Below are 19,776 nucleotides of genomic sequence, written 5' to 3' on the forward strand. Positions count from 1 at the left end.
GTGTGTGTGTGTGTGTGTGTGTGTGTGTGTGTGTGTGTGTGTGTGTGCATCTTTGGATTTTGGTGACATTTAGCAGTAAAATGGTTTCTGGTAACAATTCTTTTAGAATATAAAAGAATGTGAATATGGTGCTGGGCCTCTAGGCAGGAAGACTCAAGTTCGAATCCAACCCAACCCCCCCAAAGTTCCCCCTCCTCCAAATTTCCCTGCTTCTTTTGAAGGTCCCATCATGCTTCCAGTCTTCCTGGTCTGACTCTTCCTTCTTCCTCTCCTTCTGGCTCTTCCCCTCCTTCCTCCCCCCCCCCCCCATGTCCAATCAGTTGTGAAGGCTTGTCCCTCTTACCTCCTCAGTGCATGGTGATCCTCCCCCTCTCTTCACTCACCCAGCCTGTACCCTAATTTGAGCCCTTATTATGTCTCAACAGCACTGTTGGTGATAGCCTCATAACTGACTTCCTCCACCTCTGGTTTCTTTCTTCTTTAATCCCTCCTTTGCACAGCTGCCATGTTAATATTCTTAAAACACAGTTCTAACTATGCCATCCACCTGCACCAAAATCTCCAATGGCTCCCTGAGATCTTTAGGACAAAGTGGCAGCTCCTAAACCTGGCATTTAACGCTCTCCACGGTCTGGCTGCCACCTGCATTTTCAGCCTGGTGCCATATGCTGCACTTTCCAGCCCACTCTCTTTTCTAGTCCCATTACACAACATTTGACCTCCTCCCTCCATGTCTTTGCATAAATGCTCCCCTGTGTCTGTATTGCCCTCCTTCCTCACTCCTGTCTCAGAACTTTAGCTTTCTTTGGAGCATGGCTCACATACCACCTCCTGCTCACCATCTTTTCTTGTTGCCTCACTTATTAGGATTTTCTTCCTCTGGAAATTATTTTCTTATTTTTGTTGTTGTTCATTTGTTTCAGTTGTGTCCAAATCTGGTTTGAGGTTTTCTTGGCAAAGATAAGATGCTAGAGTGGTTTTCCATTTTCTTTCCAGCTTATTTTATAGATGAGGAAACTGAGGCAAACATGGTTAGGTGACTTGCCCAAGATCACACAGTTAGTAAGTGTCTCAGGCCCGATTGGAACTCAGGAAGATGAGTCTTCATGACTCCAGGCCCAGCTCTCTATCCACAGTGCCACTTAGCTGCCTGTAAAACTTTCTACATATGTACTTATTCACATACACACATATGCACACAACACTCTTTATACATACATGCTTATTTGCATACACGAACACATAAGCTTTATATTTACATACTTATGCACATATACACGGATATACTACACATGCACACTTTATGCTTACATACTTATTTACATACACACATGCATACACCGCACACACAAACACACATACACACAATATTTACTGATATGGTACATATTATATCCCTACAGTGGAAAGTATATTTGTTCTCTGAGCACAGGTCCAGTTTTCTTTTTTTAATCTTTGAATTCCACTGGCCAGCATAGTCCCCTGTACACGATTAACAAATGCTTATTCAATTAACTGAACAAACATTTACTAAGTGTCTAAAATGTGAAGTACATAGCACTAGATACTGAGCTCCTAAAAAGTTGCTACTAATAGCTATGGTAAAATCTCCAATTATACTTTATCAGTTTTTCCCTAAGAATTCTCATTGTGTAATTAGAAAAATTTTCTTAAGAGCAATGTTAGCCATTTGAAGAGATGGACTCTCCAGTTCCCTGCACTTGAGAATAGATTGACAGACAGGACAAAGTCTGCTGTCCTTGAACACATCCCACCCAATATGTAATTAGTACCGTGCTGCCTTTGTAGGTGGCATGAGTAATCAACTCTGCTTTCTCTTTGTATACATGTACTTATCTGAAAGCCAACTTTCTACATGAGATCTAATGAGATACCGAAATAAAATCTTAAATTTACTTCTGGGTACGAGGAGAGTGGATTAAGAACTACTGTCACTTTATGGTATAGACACATTTGATTCTCTCCATGTATGCTAGAACATACCTCCGTGAGCTGAAAACAGGACAGAACAGCATTTTTGGCATCTCTCAACATGTGAAATTGTCTAGGAGGTGTAAAGATTTCTAAGGGTGCTTGCCAAGGGTGATTTATGGTGGGGATTTCCAGCTTCAGAAATATGAAAAGTTACAAATGGTGTTTGCTCTTCAGCTCTCCAAATTAAAACAAAGTTTAAAAGCCCCCTTGGCAAGTTATTCTTAAGATATGAATAGTTTCATATTTAACAAATTGATAAATGCAGGCTTGACTAAATTTTTAAAGGAAAGCCCTTTTAAAAATTCCTACTCTCTTCATGCTTTAAGTATGCATACTTTGATGTTTAGCTTTTTGGTAAGCATAAGTAGCAACTATTTGTGAACATACATTTGTCACCGTTTTCATATAATAATCAGGAAATAGGAGGAAGTGAGGGGAAAAAATCAGGTCATAAATGTGGTGAGTTAGTATCTGGTTTAGTGAAGCAGTGGCTAGCTTATGACCATGGAGTTTTAGTATTTCAATTTCCTCATCTGTAAAATGCATATAATAACAGCTCCTATCTCCCAGGGTTGTTGTGAGGATCAAACACTTCACCATGCTTTATAGCTCTAAACAAGGTATCCCAGAAGTCTTGGTGCAGGTTCCTACACCAAGACTTCTGGGGACACCTTGTATAAATGCAATTATTGTTGTTGTTGCTGTAGTTGTAGTTGTTGTTATTAGTATTTTATCTTTTACTGATGCTGAGTCAACACTCTAGAATGGGAAAATGAGGGTTTTAGCCTAAAGAGAAAGGTATTGATTTAATTTTGTTGCTTTTGTTTAAAAAATGCATTCTTGGGGCAGCTACGTGGCATAGTGGATAGAGCACCAACCATGGAGTCAGGAGGACCTGAGTTCAGATGCAGCTGCAGACACTTAACACTGACTAGTTGTGTGACCCTACACAAGTCACTTAACCCCAGTTGCCTTGCAAAAAAATAAAATTAAAAAAATGCATTCTTGTAGTATTTAATAAAAGAAGCCATCTATTCCTTTTTTGTTCACTGGGGGAAAAAACTTTTCCCCGGAAAATCTTAAGCTGATGTAAGTTTATAGATTTGTATTCCCCCCCCCCCTCACCTTTCAATCCATATTATATTAAATATCATTCTCTTTCTTTCTTTTTTGTTTTTTTTTCTTCAGCTGATTTTGGGGACTACAATCAATTTGAATCTCAAGATTTCCTCCGAGAATATGTGTTATTTCCTATGGTGAGTGTTTTCCCCACTTCTTATTTTGCTTTTTGTTTCCAGATGGACTTGGATCCTTCCTTTGAAAAGAGAAACTTTTCAAAAGAGAAACACAAAGCATGATATGTATGTTCTCTTGGCAAGCTGAATGATATTCTTTCAGAGTTGGGACACTCTTAAAAAAAAAAGCATTGTTTGGGGAAAGGGTAGGCGTGATTAGGATACACAGGACAGGACTTGCAAAATACCCATTTCTGTAGTGAACTGGCAGTGTGGCTGGGGATATTCCTATAGCTACAGAGGATGGCGAGAGCTGCCCACAGTAAGAAACAACTCTATCCTTTGTCCAAAAAATTGAGAACCTTTCCTATTAGAGAAGATCAATGGTTCCCTTCCTATGGAATCTCCCTCTGTATATTTTCTAGTTCCTAGTAAAAGACTTTGGATGTATTGGGTACTCAGCCAATGTTAAATTATACCCCTATTCACAAAGGAATTGACATCATAGACAAGATTACATGCATCATTAATGGTTTTTTGGTTCTAGAGTCATTAAAAAAAAGAATGTTTTTTGTTTGAAGAGATTCTGGAGACTGTCTAGTCTATTCTTCCACGGCAATCTGGAGTCACCTCTACAAAATTCTGGAATGACTAGCATCTAGTCTGTTTGAATGTAATAGAAAGCACATAGATAGAAGTACTGTCACTAATTTGCTCTGTGACATTCTAATTTTTTTTTGGAGGAGGGAAGATAGGACAGTTGGGGTTAAGTGACTTGCCCAAGGTCACAGAGCTATAAGTGTTAAGTATCTGAGACTGGATTTGAACTCAGGTCCTCCTGACTCCAGGACCAGTGCTCTGTTCACTGCATCACCTAGCCGCCCCTCTGTGACATTCTAGATGTCACTTAATCTATCTGCATCTCGGTTTACTCATCCATAAAATTAGGAGGCAGGCCAAATGATCTCTGTAACATTCCTTCTTGCTCCAAAATTTTAAGATATTGTAAAGTATTCTGAACAGAGCAAAGACTAGTAACTACGAGGATAAAGCTGCCTTTCTCTGGGTGTTATATATTTATATTAATGAGTAGCGTGATCTATAACTCCCTCCTTGATTTTTTTCCTCTATGATGAACTGCTTTGTAGCCCTATCCCTCCCATCTTATATTTGTTGATATTTTGAACCATAGGGATGAATTTTACATTGATTCCTTTTAACTCTCTTCTTTTAAACAATAATGTAGTTAACAGAGATTACAACCTTTGAGTCACAAACTGTATTGGAAAAATTAGCAGAAACTGTTAGCAGCACAGATGTTGGCACTTGGTGTAAATTGTTATGGGGTCTTGTCATCAGCAGTTGGTGTTCTTTAGGCACTGAATTTTTCAGGGCATTCTACTAGGCACTAATTCCATATGTGGTATAAATGTATGTATATTGAGGCGTCCTCAGCCCTTACCACCATGCCTGGAATATAGTAAGTGCTTAATAAATGTTAGCTGGCTGACTCTCTACTCTCTTCGTCTTTTTTTTTTTGGAGGGGGGAAGGCAGGGCAATTAGGATTAACTTGCCCAAGGTCACACAGCTAGTAAGTGTTGAGTGTCTAAGGCTGGATTTGAACTCAGGTCCTCCTGACTCCAGGGCTGGTGCTTTATTCACTGCTCCACCTAAGTGCCCCTGCTTAATGTTCTTGAAGCCTATTTTGAAGCATGGAGCAAAGGTGGTCAGGGACAATGATTGATTACTAGATTTTATATAGTTCTTTTAATACTGTGTTCCAGGGGGCATTTTAATAAATTACTGGGTGGTGATTTTAAACTCTACAGGTTATAAACATATTTTCTAGTTCTAATCAGAGCATTGAGATAGAAAATTCATGATACTGGTGAACTAGTGTAAGGCTATAATTAAATACTGTGAATATATGTGGCATTTCAGTTTTTTTGGACCGAACCTGTAATTTAATCAGTATGGAGATCTCCTGGTAAAACATATTGTACAAGTGCAGAGCCAACATCTACTCTCCAATGTACAGGCTTAGAAAATTGCCTTGGACACTGAGAACTCAGTTAACTTGACCCAGGACACGTAGTCAATCTCTGTCAAGGGTGGGACTTGAACCCAACTCTTCCTGACTCAGAAGCCAGATTTCTGTCCTCTACTCCATGCTCCCTCTCCTTTCAGACAAAGAGTTGCACACACTTGTTAGGGGGAAAAGGGACTACAGATTTTAGTTCTATTTGATCTTTTAAGGTTCCAAAATATGTCATGGCATTTTTTCACCAGTTGAAAGAACAGAGTTAAATGGATCTCATAGGTGGGTGGTTATGTACAGACATGTACCCTGCTATTTTTCATCAGCATGGTACCACTCTCACATTTTTCTGTGGCAGAGACAAATACCAAAGGGAGGCCCACGAGTTCTAGACAGAGACAGTTTAGCTAAGTACAATAACTGACTTTGTCGTTCTTGTTGTTTAAAACCTAGATCTGAGGTTTTGTAAAATAGTTTCTCCACCCTCCAAGACTGCTTTATTTCTTTAATTCTCTTAAACTCTGAGTTTTATAAAATGATTGCAGAGATATGCACACATACAGCTGAATTTGTAAAATGTGTAGTATATTTTCTACTCAGAGCAAATCTGAAAATGCTCTAGGATTTGAAACTTACTGTGACACAAGTCAGTTTAGTCAAAAGATGCGAAGAAAGCAATGTTGAAGTAGTTGATCTATATGTATCCTGCCCCTTACCCTTACCCTAAAAAGCAACATAGAGCAATAGATGGAATGTTAGGCTTAAGTCAGAAAGATCTGAGTAAAATCCCTCCTCTCAAATTCATTAGTTGTTTGACCATGGGAAAGTCAATCTCTTTGGGTCTCAGGCAACTCTCTAAGACTAAGATATGGAAGGGTTGTAATCTGTGTAGGTGGAAGGAGCCACATGGAAGATTTGTATTTCCTTACATAGTAAGTAGTGAAATTCATAGCTTACTATTCAATTTTCTTGCTTTGATTATCTTGTCTATTTCCTGGCAAATTCTATATATCTAGGATGATCCTTAGTAATCATTTAGTTTGATCACACTGTCTTGGTTCTCCCCTGGTATTCCCTTCAGAACTCAACATTGAAATGAAAAGCTAATTGATGATAGGTCTTCTGTTTCCCATTTGGTGTAAAGGTGGGAAGAATCTGGAACAACTATAGAGTTCAGCTATGATCTTACTTGCTTGGGCAAGTGGAAGTGCTGCACCTGGAGTTGAGACCTGATTGTGAATCTTGCCTTTGACACTAGCTATGGGGCTATGAATAAGTCATGTACCCTCTAAGAGCTTCATCTCTTTCTACATCTATAAAATGGGCATGATAATTATGCCTAGGAAGGAGAAAACCTCATCGTATCCTCACATGGTCATGTTACATTTGGAGAGGTCTGTTCTTCATGTCACATTTAAAGAAGAACATTGGTAAATGTGAGGAGGGCAGACTGGATATTTAAAGGTCTTGAAATCATGCCATAAGAATAGATTGATTTAGTTTGAAGGAGAGAAGACATAACTACCAACTTCAAGAATAATACCCATCTATTTCATAAGGTTATTGTGAGGATGATAAAATCACAGGATTTAAGAGTTAAAAGAAACCTCAGTGGTCATCTAGTTCAGCCAAGGATTGAAAATAATTCTTTATGCAGTCTCTGCAGCAAACAGTCATATATCCTTTGCCTGAAGACCTTCAATGAAGAGGGTGACCTCATTTATCTCTCAAAGCTGATTCAAGCTTTGAACATTTTTCCTTGTAATAACCCTACATTTCATAGTTTGATCACATGATCATGGCTTTTATTTGTCTATTCATCATCTAACTATCAGAAGGTGAGCACCATATTTCATCATGAGGCCCCTGGGATTATGGTTGACCATCATGCTGATCAGATTTCCTTAGTCTTTCAAAATCTTTACAGCCTTCTTATCATAGAAATTCCTGGTTCTATTCACTTTACTTTTCATTAGTTCCTGTAAGTCTTCTCAGGTTTTTCTGAAACTATCCCTTCTAATGTTTCTTATAGCACAATAACTTTCAGTCCCATTCATACCATTTAAGTTGTTTAACTGTTACTCAATTGATGGGGGTCCCTTACATTTCCCATTCTTTGCCACCGCAAAAAAAAAAAAAGTAGCTGCAAATATTTTTTGTACATCCTTAGTCAGAACTTTACTTAGGACTAATCCCTTGCTTGTAGACTCATCTTCCTGAGTTCAAATCTGGCCTCAGATATTTACTAGCTGTGTGACCCAGGGCAAATCATTTAATACTATTTGGCTCAATTTTCTTATCTGTAAAATAAGCTGGAGAAGAAAATGGCAGATCACTCAAGTATCTTTGTCAAGAAAACCCCAAATAGGGTCATGGAGAGTCAGATACGGTTTAATGACAACAATCCCTCATTTAATCTGAATCTACCCTCCTTCCTATTCCTTTCTTTCCCTTCTCCCTTTTCCTTCCTGATTCACTGTTGAATGAAATGTATCTCTGTAACTATCTGTGTGTGTGTATTTGTGTATGTGTGTGTTATTTCTTTCCTTGGACAATTTAGATGACAGTATATTTCAAGTGTGTTCCCTCCCCCCATCCTTTTCTCCTTATATGTATGAACTTGTACTCATTTACCCCAATTATGTTAGATAATTTTCTCTTTCTCCCTCCATTTCCCCTCTCACAGTGTATTCATCTTCCCCTCTCTTTCCATTCTTGTTTTAAAATTATAAACATATAATAGACACTCCTAGGTCCTCTGGATAATTAAATTTCTATGACCCTGGATGATGGTAAGGTTCTGAAGAGACACATGTATTATCTCCCCATTTTAGAATGTAAACAGTTTATTCTTGTTCAGTCCCTTAGGATTCTTCATTCATGTTTACCTTCTAAATGTTTCTCTTGATTACTGTGTTTGTACTTCAAAGTTTCTGTGTAACTCTGGTTTTTTCATCAGGAATGCTTAGAAGTCCTCTTTCATTAAAGATTCATTCTTTTCCCCTTATAGGATTATACTCACTTTTGTTGGATAAGTTATTCTTGATTGTAAGCCTATATCATTTGCCTTCTGGAGTATCACATTCTAAACTTTCCATTCCTTTATAACGGCAGATGCTAAAATGTGTGTGATGCTGACTGTGGCTCCTCAGTACTTGGATTCTTGATTTCTGGTTTCCTGCATTATTTTTCTCTTTGACCTAGAAGTGCTTGATTTTGACTGTACTGTTCCTGGGAGGTTTAATTTGGGGTTTTTTTTTAGAGGTGATTGGTGGATTCTTTCTAAGACATTTGAGCAGTTCCCTTTTGTAATTACTTGAAATACGATGTCTATCTTTCTGTAGTCATAGCTTGAAGACCATCCAGTCATTCTTAATTTTTCTCTCTTAAGTCTGTCTGTTTTCCAGGTCAGGTATTTTTGCTGTGAGATAACTAACCTTTGCTTCTATTTTTCTTGCTGTCTTATGAAATCATTAGCTTTTATTCACTTCATTTTCATTTCATAGCTTGTTGCTTAGGCAAGGATTTGTACCCCTTGTGCCAAACTGTTAATTCCTTTTCCAAATCTTTCTTCCATAGCTCTTATTTCCTTTCTAATTTTTTCCTCTAGCACTCTAATTTCATTTATAAAAGCAATTTTTTGAACTTTTAAAAACTCTTGCTTAATCTCTTCCATGAATTTTAGTTGAACTTGGACACAACCTGTGTTTTTCTTTGAGGCTTTGCTTGTAGATGCTTTGGAGTCATTCTCTTCTTCTGGGTTTATGTCTTGGGTATTCCTGTGACCATAATAGCCTTTTATGGTCAAATTTTTTTTGTACTGCTTATTCTTCTGGCCTCCTTCATGACTTTGGACTTTATGTTAGGGCCAGGTTTTCTGTACTTTCAGAAGGCATGGGCTGAGCTTGTGCTCTCTTGGGGGTATTGAGTGTCATGTTATTCCAGTATCTCAGAGACAGCTCAGGCTGGGGACCTGCAAGCTTTTAGTTTTTCCAGAGTCGTCTGATCTAGGACAAAGTCTGATACCTACCCTCCCAGACTCAGCTCTGCAAGTTTCTGACCTGGATTTGAGTCAGAGCACTTGTGAGCTTGCTTCCTTTGGAGTTTTGGAAGACTACTGCTGGACTCAGACACTATCATATTGAGAAGCTTTGCTGGTTCAGAGCAATAGGACTGCAGATTACGCTTTGGTCTGATATCCCTTCCCTGTGTTTTCTACTGCACGTTCAGACTGGAATGGAGGCTAGAGCTGAGATTCCATTCAGCCCCTGGCAACAAAGCCAGATAGTCAACTATTTGCTTCTGAACTAGCTCCTTGCAAATTCAGAAGCAAGCATGCAATAAGTATCCAGAGTAGGGCTTGTGGCTGTTCATCACCCTGAAATTCCACCTTTAGGCTCAGGTACCCTCCCTAGTATGCATTGGATTTGTCACCTGGACCTGGGTAGTGAGTGAGTGACAAAGCTGATATTTGGCACCTGTTCCTGTGCTCTGTGCTAAATCTGGGACCTCTGATGGTGCTGGAATGTTCCATTCTGCCCCTCCTCCCCCTACTTCCACTAAGTTACTCTCAATCAGACATTTGTATGATCTTTAGTTAGCTTAGGATACTTTGCACATTGAAGTTGTTGTGGTTATAGGAAATATATGAGAAGACTTATTTCCTGCCCTCTGTAAGCATATAGTCTATCTTTTTGGTAATATAAAACATGAATAAATGCAGTGCTTTAAGAAAACTTAAAAAGTTATCAGCAAAATAAAATTATTGTGTTATGCAGGAAGCCTTAAAACAACTCACAAATGTATGCCATTGGGTGAGTTTGTCAGGTGTGATTTCCTGGAAAGGTGCATTTTGGAGGAGAGCTTTGAATTGGGGAAGGAGAGAGAATGTCAAGATATTTATGACACTTGTTGGTGTCTATTTCTGTAGGACTTGGCACTGGAAGAAACCGTCCTGGAGGAGTTGACCCAGAAAGTGGCCCAGGAGCATAAAGCACACAGGTAAGGGAGACATGGGGCAGAGGAAGATGAGTGCTAACTGTATGGAATGAATGGATGAATGAATGAATGAATGAAAAAATGGAGGAATAAAAAAAATTAAGTACATACTTTGTGTAGAGCACTAGGCTAAACACTGGGGATACAAATAGAAAAGGCAGGACTCTCCCTTCTGTCAGAGAACTCACATTCTCAAAGGGGAAGACAACACTTAGATTGAGGTTCAGCTGCAAGTTAGAAGGAAGGGTTCTTGGGGTCCAGAAGCAAGACATCTTCTTTAGTGTCATATCCATCAATAACACATTATCTGATTCTGTGCTGAACCCTTTAATGGTGCCAAGGACTTTGCTGTTGAGAACTTTCTTTTCTGGTTCTTCAATAGCTTTGGCTACCACAATAAAGCAAATATCTCAGTAAAGTGAGTCACATGAATTTTTTGGTTTCTCAATGCATATGAAAGTTATGTTTACACTATACTGTAATCTATTCAGTGTGTAATAATATTATGTCTAAAAATATACGTACTATAATTTTAAAATATTGCTAAAAAATGCAAACCATCATCTGAGCTTTTAGTGAATCATAATCTTTTTTCTGGTGGAGGGTCTTGCCTTGATGTTGATGGCTGCTGAGTGATCAGAGTGGTGGTTGCTGAAGGTTGGGGTTTCTGTGGCAATTTCTTAAAATAAGACAGCAGTGAAGTTCACCACATTGATGGACTCTTCCTTTCACTTGAACACTTAGAGGCCATTTTAAGGATTTCAGCATTGCTGAATTTCAATATTGTTGTGTGTTAGGGAATATGGAGCCCTCAGGAGAAGGAGAGAGATGGTGGAATGACTGGTGGATAAGTCAGAACATACACAACATTTATCACAGTCTTATATGGGTAGTTTGTGGCTCCCCAAAACAATTACAAGAGTAACATCAAAGATCACTGATCACAGATCACCATAACAAATGTTATAATAATGAAAAAGTTTAAAATGTTGCAGGAATTACCAAAATGTGACACAAGAGACATGATGTGAGCTCATGCTATTGGAAAAATGGTGCCCATAAACTTCCTTGACACAGAGTGTCAAGTTTTCAATTTGTTTAAAAGAGAATATCTGCAAAGCCCAGTAAATAAAAGTGCAGTAAAACAATATATACCTACATAAGGTTAGAATTAGGAGTAGGGTTGGAATTAGGAGTTGAGTAAGAATTAGGTTGTGAGGGTAGAAGGGGACTGATGCAGCAGGTAATTACCAGTTTGTATCGATACAAATTGCTCTCCTGTGGTCTCAGGGGCCAGGCTAGAATCTGGACTGTCATTCTGGGGGGCTCTCCTATTGAAGACTATGTTTAATATAGCCTTCAATAGAACAGATTCTTAATTTCCATACATTAGGATGTATTAATATTTACATATCCTTGCCTCTCATACATACTCTTGTCAGCATAAAAGATCAAGTTAGAAAATCTGTTTCAGCCAGTTTGTGATTCAATCTGTGTTATTTACTCTTGGAGTTTTAAATTTTGTTGGAAGTTGTACTTTTAATTGTTTTGACCCAGAATCGTCCTACTGCTATAGAGTCCTTGACGGCCATTTGGCTGGAGAAAGTCAGGAGAAATCTTTATTCTATGGATTTGTTCCATATGCTGCCAGTACTGCAAACTTCCTGACACTCCTTATCCTTGAAATCCTGGGAGTATGGGATAAAAATATTGTTTTGAGTAGTTATCTCTAGGTTTAACCATTACCAATAGTGACAAAGATAAAGGGCTAAACTTGGAAGGAAATGGTGAGAATCTTTGAGTCAAGGAAGCACTAGAGGGCTTGATGTCACAGAGAGCTACTTGAAGCCCTTGTAGGCTATTGCAAAATAAACATCCTTCCCATCCTATCCCATCCCATCCCATCCCATCCTTCCCTTCTATTGTTAGAGGGCAAGTGTAGTATATCTGAACTTTCATCTTGATTCTTTGCATCCAAAAATAATATTTTCGAATTTAAGGTAGTGGAGAATTATCCAAAATATAGGAAATGACTTGTGTTAGCCTTGAGCAGGCTACGTTATTCACAAGGCCATTTGGGATAATTTTTTAGTGTTTGCAGCACAGTGCTCTTCAAGAGAAGAGTTTTTGCAGCTCTCCTTCCATTTTCCTGCTTAGTTAAAGTACACTCCAGGGAGAAGCAGTTCTTGGGATTATGGAAATGGGTGACCAGGTGACCAAGTGGTACATGATGTTATTCCAGCCTTGTGATGATTGCTACTCCCAAGCTGGGCTAGCTAAAAAACAGTTATGGAACTTGGCATCATGAGGCTCAAATGTTCCACTGGCTTTGTCCTCCTTAACCGTTTCCTCCTTTTGATACTATTCTGGTTCTAGTGGAATCCTGCCAGCGGAAGCTGAACTCATGTATATCAATGAAGTGGAACGTTTGGATGGGTTTGGACAGGAAAGCTTCCCTGTGAAGGTAATGTACTCTGGCTTTTCCTTTGTGTGGCTTCTTCAGAAAAGGTGCAGATATTTCTAAACTTTAGAGGACAAAGACTATACTGTCCTGTCTTTGTATATTTTCCGTGGTACTTTGCACAGTGCCTTGCCCAGGGTAGATAATCAAATATTCAATGACTGAATCAATGTTTATTGTTTGTGATAAATAAAATTTGAGTGTCCAGTGAGTACTGTGAAACAATTTCTCTTTTTAATAAGTGAGTACTTTCCATTCACTAATTCAGTAGATATTTGTTGAGGCCTGTGTTCACAGAACTCTTCTAGATGCTGCAGGTGTACAAAAAGATATAAGATCATGGTCTCTTTCCCCAGGGATCTTAAAATCCAGTATGGAAGCACAGAAACCAAAAGTTAAATAAAAATCAAAAGGACAGAAGTATTAAGTATGCTGTTCATATAATCAACAAGATTTTATGAAATATCTGGGTAATGGGCCCTGGGGAAGAAGAGTAGAAAAAGTTTCTACCTTTTAGGAGCTCACAGTCTATTGAGGGAAACAATATGTATACATATAAGTAAATACAAAATATATGCAATATAAATACATAGTAATTTTATGGGTGGGGAAGAGAGTAGGCATCAGGCATGGCAGAGGTAGAAAGTGGGATGGAGTCAGTAAAGGCCTCAGTTAGGAGGTATCACTTGAGCTGAACTTTAAAGAAAAATAGAGATTCTTAGAGTAAGAGTTGAATTGGAAATCCATTCCAGGCATAAGAGTTAACCTTTGCCAAACTACAGAGGCAGAAGATAGAATTCTATGTGGAACATATAGTGCTGGAAATGGAGCTGATAGGCAGTAAAACTGGAGAGGTAGGCTAGAGCCATGTGGTGAAGAGATTTAAATACCAAAAACGGGAGTTTGTGTTTTATTCTTGGTCAACTGGGAACCAAGGAGCTTTTTGAGGAAGAGAGTGACATGGTCAAATGCGTGCTTTTTAGGAACTAGTTGATAACTGGGTAGAGTGGTGTTATCAACTTCAAATAGAAAAAGGGGCCACTAATCTATACATAAGGCACCCTGCAGGTTTCATATTGACTTTGTTTTAAAATGTAATATTATCTATGTTTTATTGTATTTTTATTTATTTTGTTAAATATTGACCAATTACTTTTTTTTCCCCAAGTAGCTATGTTGATTTTACTATATGTGAGTGAAATTTGGGAAATCCACTAACATCAAACTATAAGGAATGTGTGTGTGTGTATGTACACTTTTTTTTGGAGGGGGGAAGGTAGGGCAATTGAGGTTAAGTGACTTACCCAAGGTCACATGGCTAGTTTTGTGTTAAGTGTCTGAGGCCAGATTTGAACTCAGGTCCTCCTGACTCCAGGGCCAGTGCTCTATTTACTGCACCACCTAGCTGCCCTGTGTGTACACTTAAAAAATATATACTATTATTTACTTATTTCTAAAATTCTTTTTTTAAATTTTGAATTCCAAATACTCTTCCTTCTTCCCATTCCTCCCCTATCCACTGAGGTGGTGAACAATGCGATATCAATTATACATGTGAAATCATGCAAAGTATATTTCCATATTAGCTTTGTCAGATACATTTTCATCTGACTTGGGCCATTCTTGGGAATGTTCGTGGATGCATGGGCCCTGTATTTGATACCTTTGGTATAGAAGATGCACTAGAGAAGGGAGAGACTTGAGGTATGGCCACTTTGGTGAAAACTATCTGGCCATTTTAGTGATAAGTTGTTATGTCATAATATTGTGAATGCTGTACTTTGATTTCTGTGAATGTTTTGCTTTAATTTACTGCTGAATAAATAGAAGCTCACTATACTATGTAATCAGGACCTTAAAGCTGTTCATAGCAGTAGTTCTCTGGAAAACTGCTTATGATTGGCTTTACAGATGGAGGATAGTATTATGAGGGGAGAGAAGAAATAGATGTGAGAGATATTATGAATGTCAGAACAACAAGATTTCAAATTAATTGGATTAGAGAGGGGGAGGTTAAAGAGAAGGAAGAGGGGCTAGGTGGTGCAGTGAACAGAGCACCAGCCCTGGAGTCAGGAGGACCTGAGTTCAAATCTGGCCTCAGACACTTAACACTTCCTAGCTGTGTGACCTTGGGCAAGTCACTTAACCCCAATTTCCCTGCCTTCCCCCCTGCAAAAAAGAAAAAATAAAGAGAAGGAAGAATCCAGGATGACTCTGAGGTTGAGAACCTGAGTGCCTGAATGAATGATGGTACTTTCAATAGTAAGAAAAAAGTTAGAGGGGTGGCTAGGTGGTATAGTGAATACAACACAGGCCCTGGAGTCAGGAGGACCTGAGTTCAAATATGACCTCAGACACTTGACACGCTTACTAGCTGTGTGACCTTGGGCAAGTCACTTAATCCCAATTACCCTACCTTCTGTCTTCCCTCCCCCCCCCCAAAAAAAGAAAATTATGGAGAAAGGAGGGTTTATGGACAAAGATAACAAGTTCTGTTTTGGACATGTTGAATCTGAGATGCCTGTGAAACATCCAGTTGAAAACAGCTAATTAACATTTGGTGATATAGGACTGGAACACAAGAGAGACACATAGACCTGGAAGGCATCTGTTTAAAGGTTCTAATTGAGTCTGTGGGTGATAATGAGCTCATCAAGAGACAGATGTAGAGGAAAGATGGCCTCGATATATACCCATGGTTAAGGGGAGCAAGATGGATGATAATTCAGCAAAGGAAACTGGAAGAATAATCAAACAGGTGGGAGGAAAGTAAATCAAGGTCACTTCATGAAAACTCAGAGAAGAGTGAATATCTAGATGGAGAAGGTAGCTAATATACTGCAGAGATGGAGAAACATAAGGACAGAGAAGAATTCTTGGTGTAGTGGAAAGAACATTGTGCTTGAAATTTAAAGAAAACAGAAGAATATTGGCATGAAAAACTGTGGGTCTTTCCCAAAAGCAATCCGAGCTCATTGTCCTTCTTTTCATTTCTGGGCCCAGTTCAGTAGTCATCTTTAGTGTTATTCCAAGATTCATGTACTGACAGAAAAGCTCTATAGGCTATCTGTCTAACTGCATTTCATAGTCTGGACGATTGACATTCTTCATTGTATTGAGGAGATGTCATAAAAAGTACTATCAAAGAATGCCTGACTGGAAAAAGAAGATGAGCTCATTACATAGCAACAATGGTAAGATGACCCCCAGATAGCCTCTCTTCTTGTTTGGTACCCCTTTGAGGTCAAGAGATATAGAGAATAGCTCTTAACATGTTGAGTAGGCCTCCTGAAAAGAATTTCTATAAGGACAAACAAGAGTTATGCAAAATGAATAGGCGGAGATGTTTTGAGACCTGCATCATTAGAGATTCCTACATCAGTGGGATCATACATTCATTGAAATATAATGTGAAATAACACAAAACCCAAAGCAGCCTAAAATTTTATAGCCACAAATTTACAAAATTTGTCTAAGTGTAAGGCAGCTCTCTAGGTAGACACAAAACATTTATCAGCCTTTGCTGCCAGTTAAATGGCGATATACTCATTTGAAAAATGAATGAATTAGTCATTGTTATTTATTTGCAGGGCAGACACATTGCTATGCAACCATGGCAAGGAAGTAGACAAATGGCTATTTCCCAAGTTAATGTAAAGTATGTATAATTAAAGATGGCCACCTGGGACGTCTTGGCCAACATTTGTCATCTTTTTCTTATCTTTTGGCTTATAATAAGCCAGTTCTGTGAACCCCTTTCTTTTCTGTTTTGTCTGCTGTTATCACAGGAAAGGGCATCTGATATGATACAGAGAACACATTTTTTTTTTTAAAGCAATTGGGGTTAAGTAACTTGCTCAAGGTTACATGGCCAGTTATTTCTGGGTGTAGTGCTGAGTATCTGAGCCCGGATTTGATCCAGGTCATCCTGACACTGGAGCCGGTACTCTTACTCGCTGAGCCACCTGGCTGCCCCTAAGCAATTGGGGTTAAGTAACTTGCTCAAGGTTACACAGCCAGGTGTTTCTGGGTGGGTGCTAAGTGTCTGAGCCCAGGATTCGATCTCCAGGTCTTCTCAACACTGGAGCTGGTGCTCTTACTCACTGTGCTACCTGGCCGCCCCTCAGAGAACACATTTCTTAAGGCAAGAGAATATTGTGCCTCTATGCTCAAGGCCAAGTTTGGTTTTTCTTTCCATCCTCCCCAACCCCCTTCCAGTAGAAAAGTGGAACTTCATCAGACACCTAAATACCACCGGCTCATTCCAATAATTTTATACCTGACTGCAATTTCATCACAAGCATTTCAGTTAGAACTGACTTCATTGGATGCACTATAAGTGGCCTGTTCCTCTTTGCACATGTGCAATTTGCTTTTAATGTGAACTGCCCATGTGCATTGGGGGGAGCCTAAGAGAGTGGCTATAGCTTGTGAAAATGGCTAAATGGTCCTCTTTCAGATTTGTTTAATTTTCTTTTGTGTCTCTGATGACTGCCCTTTGTAGGGTTGTAATCCATTTTCTCAGCAATAATGCCTTATGTTGCCATCTGCAACCTACTTATATTTCAGCAGCCCACATACTGTTATGATATGCTGGGTCACTGAAAAATTAGAGGAAACTTTTCTACTCTGTCTGGAAAATTGACTTTCCAACTGCCAACTATTTTGCTTGTTTTAGACTGGGGAGTGGAGATCTAATGTTTCCCCTAAGTGCTGGTTTAAAAGTTTAGATTTTTCTCCCCATTCTGGACTTCTTAATAAAAAATTTAGTATTGAGATATTTTGAGGTTGGAGCCAGTATCAGGGGATAGAAGCAGCCAAGAAGTTAAGACGGGCCTCCTTGTTAATACAAACCACAGTACTAAGTTTCTTTTAAATGGGAAAATCAGAGAAGACCTCTGGTGCCCCCTCATTTTTGCAAATAGAGAGATAATACAAATTTCTTTTGGTGGCACTGTGATTTAGCAGAATTTCTAATTATGCCCTCTCCTTTTTACCTTTGCTTTTTGTGACTTAAGAAGAAACTTTTAGACTGTAGGATTATTGGAATCCCTATAATGGTAGTGGAAGGAATGACATAGAGCTAAATTATGTTAAAGAGCAGTCTGAGGAAAAATATATCACAACCCACTCCCTCCAGAAAAAGTATTTCTTTTCTCAAGATGCTTCGGTTCCACTGAACTGATGTATTGCCTCTGGGTAACACAGGTCATTACTGACCTTATAAAGTAAATGCTTGAAAAATATCTTGATTTGGAAAAAAGACTCCAACATATTCTCTAATTTTTCAGAAGATTAAACATATCATCAATTACTGACCTGTTCTAGGCATAGCTTCATCTAAACTATTACATTAGGTGTAACTACTTTCCATATTGACTTAGTGTTTGCAAAGGTTAAGAGTAGAACCCTTTGCAAAATATGACTTGTAGGCCTCAATTTTCCACAGAGAATGATGGTTTCAGATAAATTGATTAGAAAGACCAAAGGAGAATTGTCTATAATTTCTCACTATTGTTCTGTAATTGTCAATTTGTATTCTCATCACATAACATGAAGTACCATGGTGTAGGAAACTTTTCTATTCTGTCTGGAAAATTGACTTTCCAACTGTCGTCTCTAGCCTCTATCCCTAGATAGAGGGCTAGCCTTGGCATCAGGGAGACCAAGGTTTGGTTGTGCCTCTCACATACACTAATCATGTAATCATGAGCAAGTCCTATCATCTATTTTCTTTAGTGACCCAGTGGCTCTTTAAGACTCTGAGGTACAGATGATTTGCTGATCTGCATTGGTAAAGGGAATTTCTATCCCAGAACTTCTATAGGTGGGTGAAGGCCCTCCTTCAGATCTGTATTGTTCTCCCAAAACTTACATGCACATACATATACCCACATACCAGAGAATGCAGAATATTGGGGTTATAAGTTATCTAACTTTTATTTTACAGAGTGGAAGCTGAGACCCTTAGGTGTTATATTCTTCTTCCTTTCTTAACCGTTTCTATGACATCAGCCTGACTTATTCTTTGCCTTCCCTGTACCCTGTTTCTATACCTTTTTCTATACATTCTTCTATTTGTAATCTACATTTAAATCTATACTTTTTCTTAAAACCCATTTTCGCTGCTCTTTCAGAACCCTCTTTAAAAATATGCATTTCCTTGAGCCATTTTCTGCATTTACTACCATAGTTCTATTCTAGTCAACAAGATTTACTCTTATTCAGATCTGATTTTTTAAAAAGATAATAGTTTCGGGGTGGCCAGGTAGCACAGCGAGTAAGAGCACCGGCTCCAGTGTCGGGATGACCTGGAGATTGAATCCTGGGCTCAGACACTCAGCACCACACCCAGAAACACCTGGCTGTGTAACCTTGAGCAAGTTACTTAACCCCGATTGCTTAAAAAAAAAAAACATAATAGTCTCACCAAGTAAGGAACTTGAGTTCTTTGTGTATGTGTGTTTAACAAAAAGATTGTATATTTGGAAGTTCTATAGACAGTGATAATTCTGACACCTTTTTTTTTTTTTTGGCCTTGATACTTGGATCCTTGAGTTCATCAGTGCCCTTTCACCAATACCAATCATAATCTCTCTATAATTTGTTATCCCCTTGTAATTCTGATCCATATCATATCACAAATCTTCCATTGAGCCACTGCTCCACTTACTGGAGGCCTTCATTTGGTTCCTTACATATCTTGGGGTTACTAGTGTATTACTTTGACTGTCCATTAAATCATCTCAATCTTTTTTTATTCAAAAGATTATTTTTAATTAATAAAAATTGACCTTTTCTTTCTCCTATTGACCGTTCCTCTTGAAAAAGAAAAACAACCCCCTTGTAATAAATATATAGAGTCAAGTAATACAAATTTCTACATTGGCCATATCAGAAAGGTAGCATGCTTTATCACTAGTGTTTTGGTCAGGCTCCCCACTCCTGTTTTTGGGATTGTGGGCTTAAGCCTTTCAAACTTGTTTGTCTTTAAAATGTTATGGTTGTGGTATAAATTGTTTTCTTGTTTCTGCTCATTTCCCTCTGT

General features: G+C 38.6%; 1 protein-coding gene across 6 annotated transcripts in view; it reads left to right on the forward strand.

Moving 5' to 3' along the window:
• The window catches only part of PTPN14 (protein tyrosine phosphatase non-receptor type 14), a 267,307-nt gene that overhangs the window by 179,744 nt on the left and 67,787 nt on the right, over positions 1-19,776 (forward strand). For all 6 annotated transcript variants that reach the window (XM_069066059.1, XM_069066058.1, XM_069066063.1 and 3 more), the window contains 3 exons: positions 3,184-3,251; positions 10,200-10,270; positions 12,644-12,731. In XM_069066059.1, coding sequence (XP_068922160.1) covers positions 3,184-3,251; positions 10,200-10,270; positions 12,644-12,731 — 227 coding nt within the window. The remainder of the gene's footprint in view (positions 1-3,183; positions 3,252-10,199; positions 10,271-12,643; positions 12,732-19,776) is intronic.

This window comes from Petaurus breviceps, unplaced genomic scaffold (genome assembly GCF_028583685.1).
Source record: "Petaurus breviceps papuanus isolate PSGF00001 unplaced genomic scaffold, PetGlider_PUasm1.0 90702, whole genome shotgun sequence".
In the NCBI taxonomy this organism is placed as follows: Eukaryota; Metazoa; Chordata; class Mammalia; order Diprotodontia; family Petauridae; genus Petaurus; species Petaurus breviceps.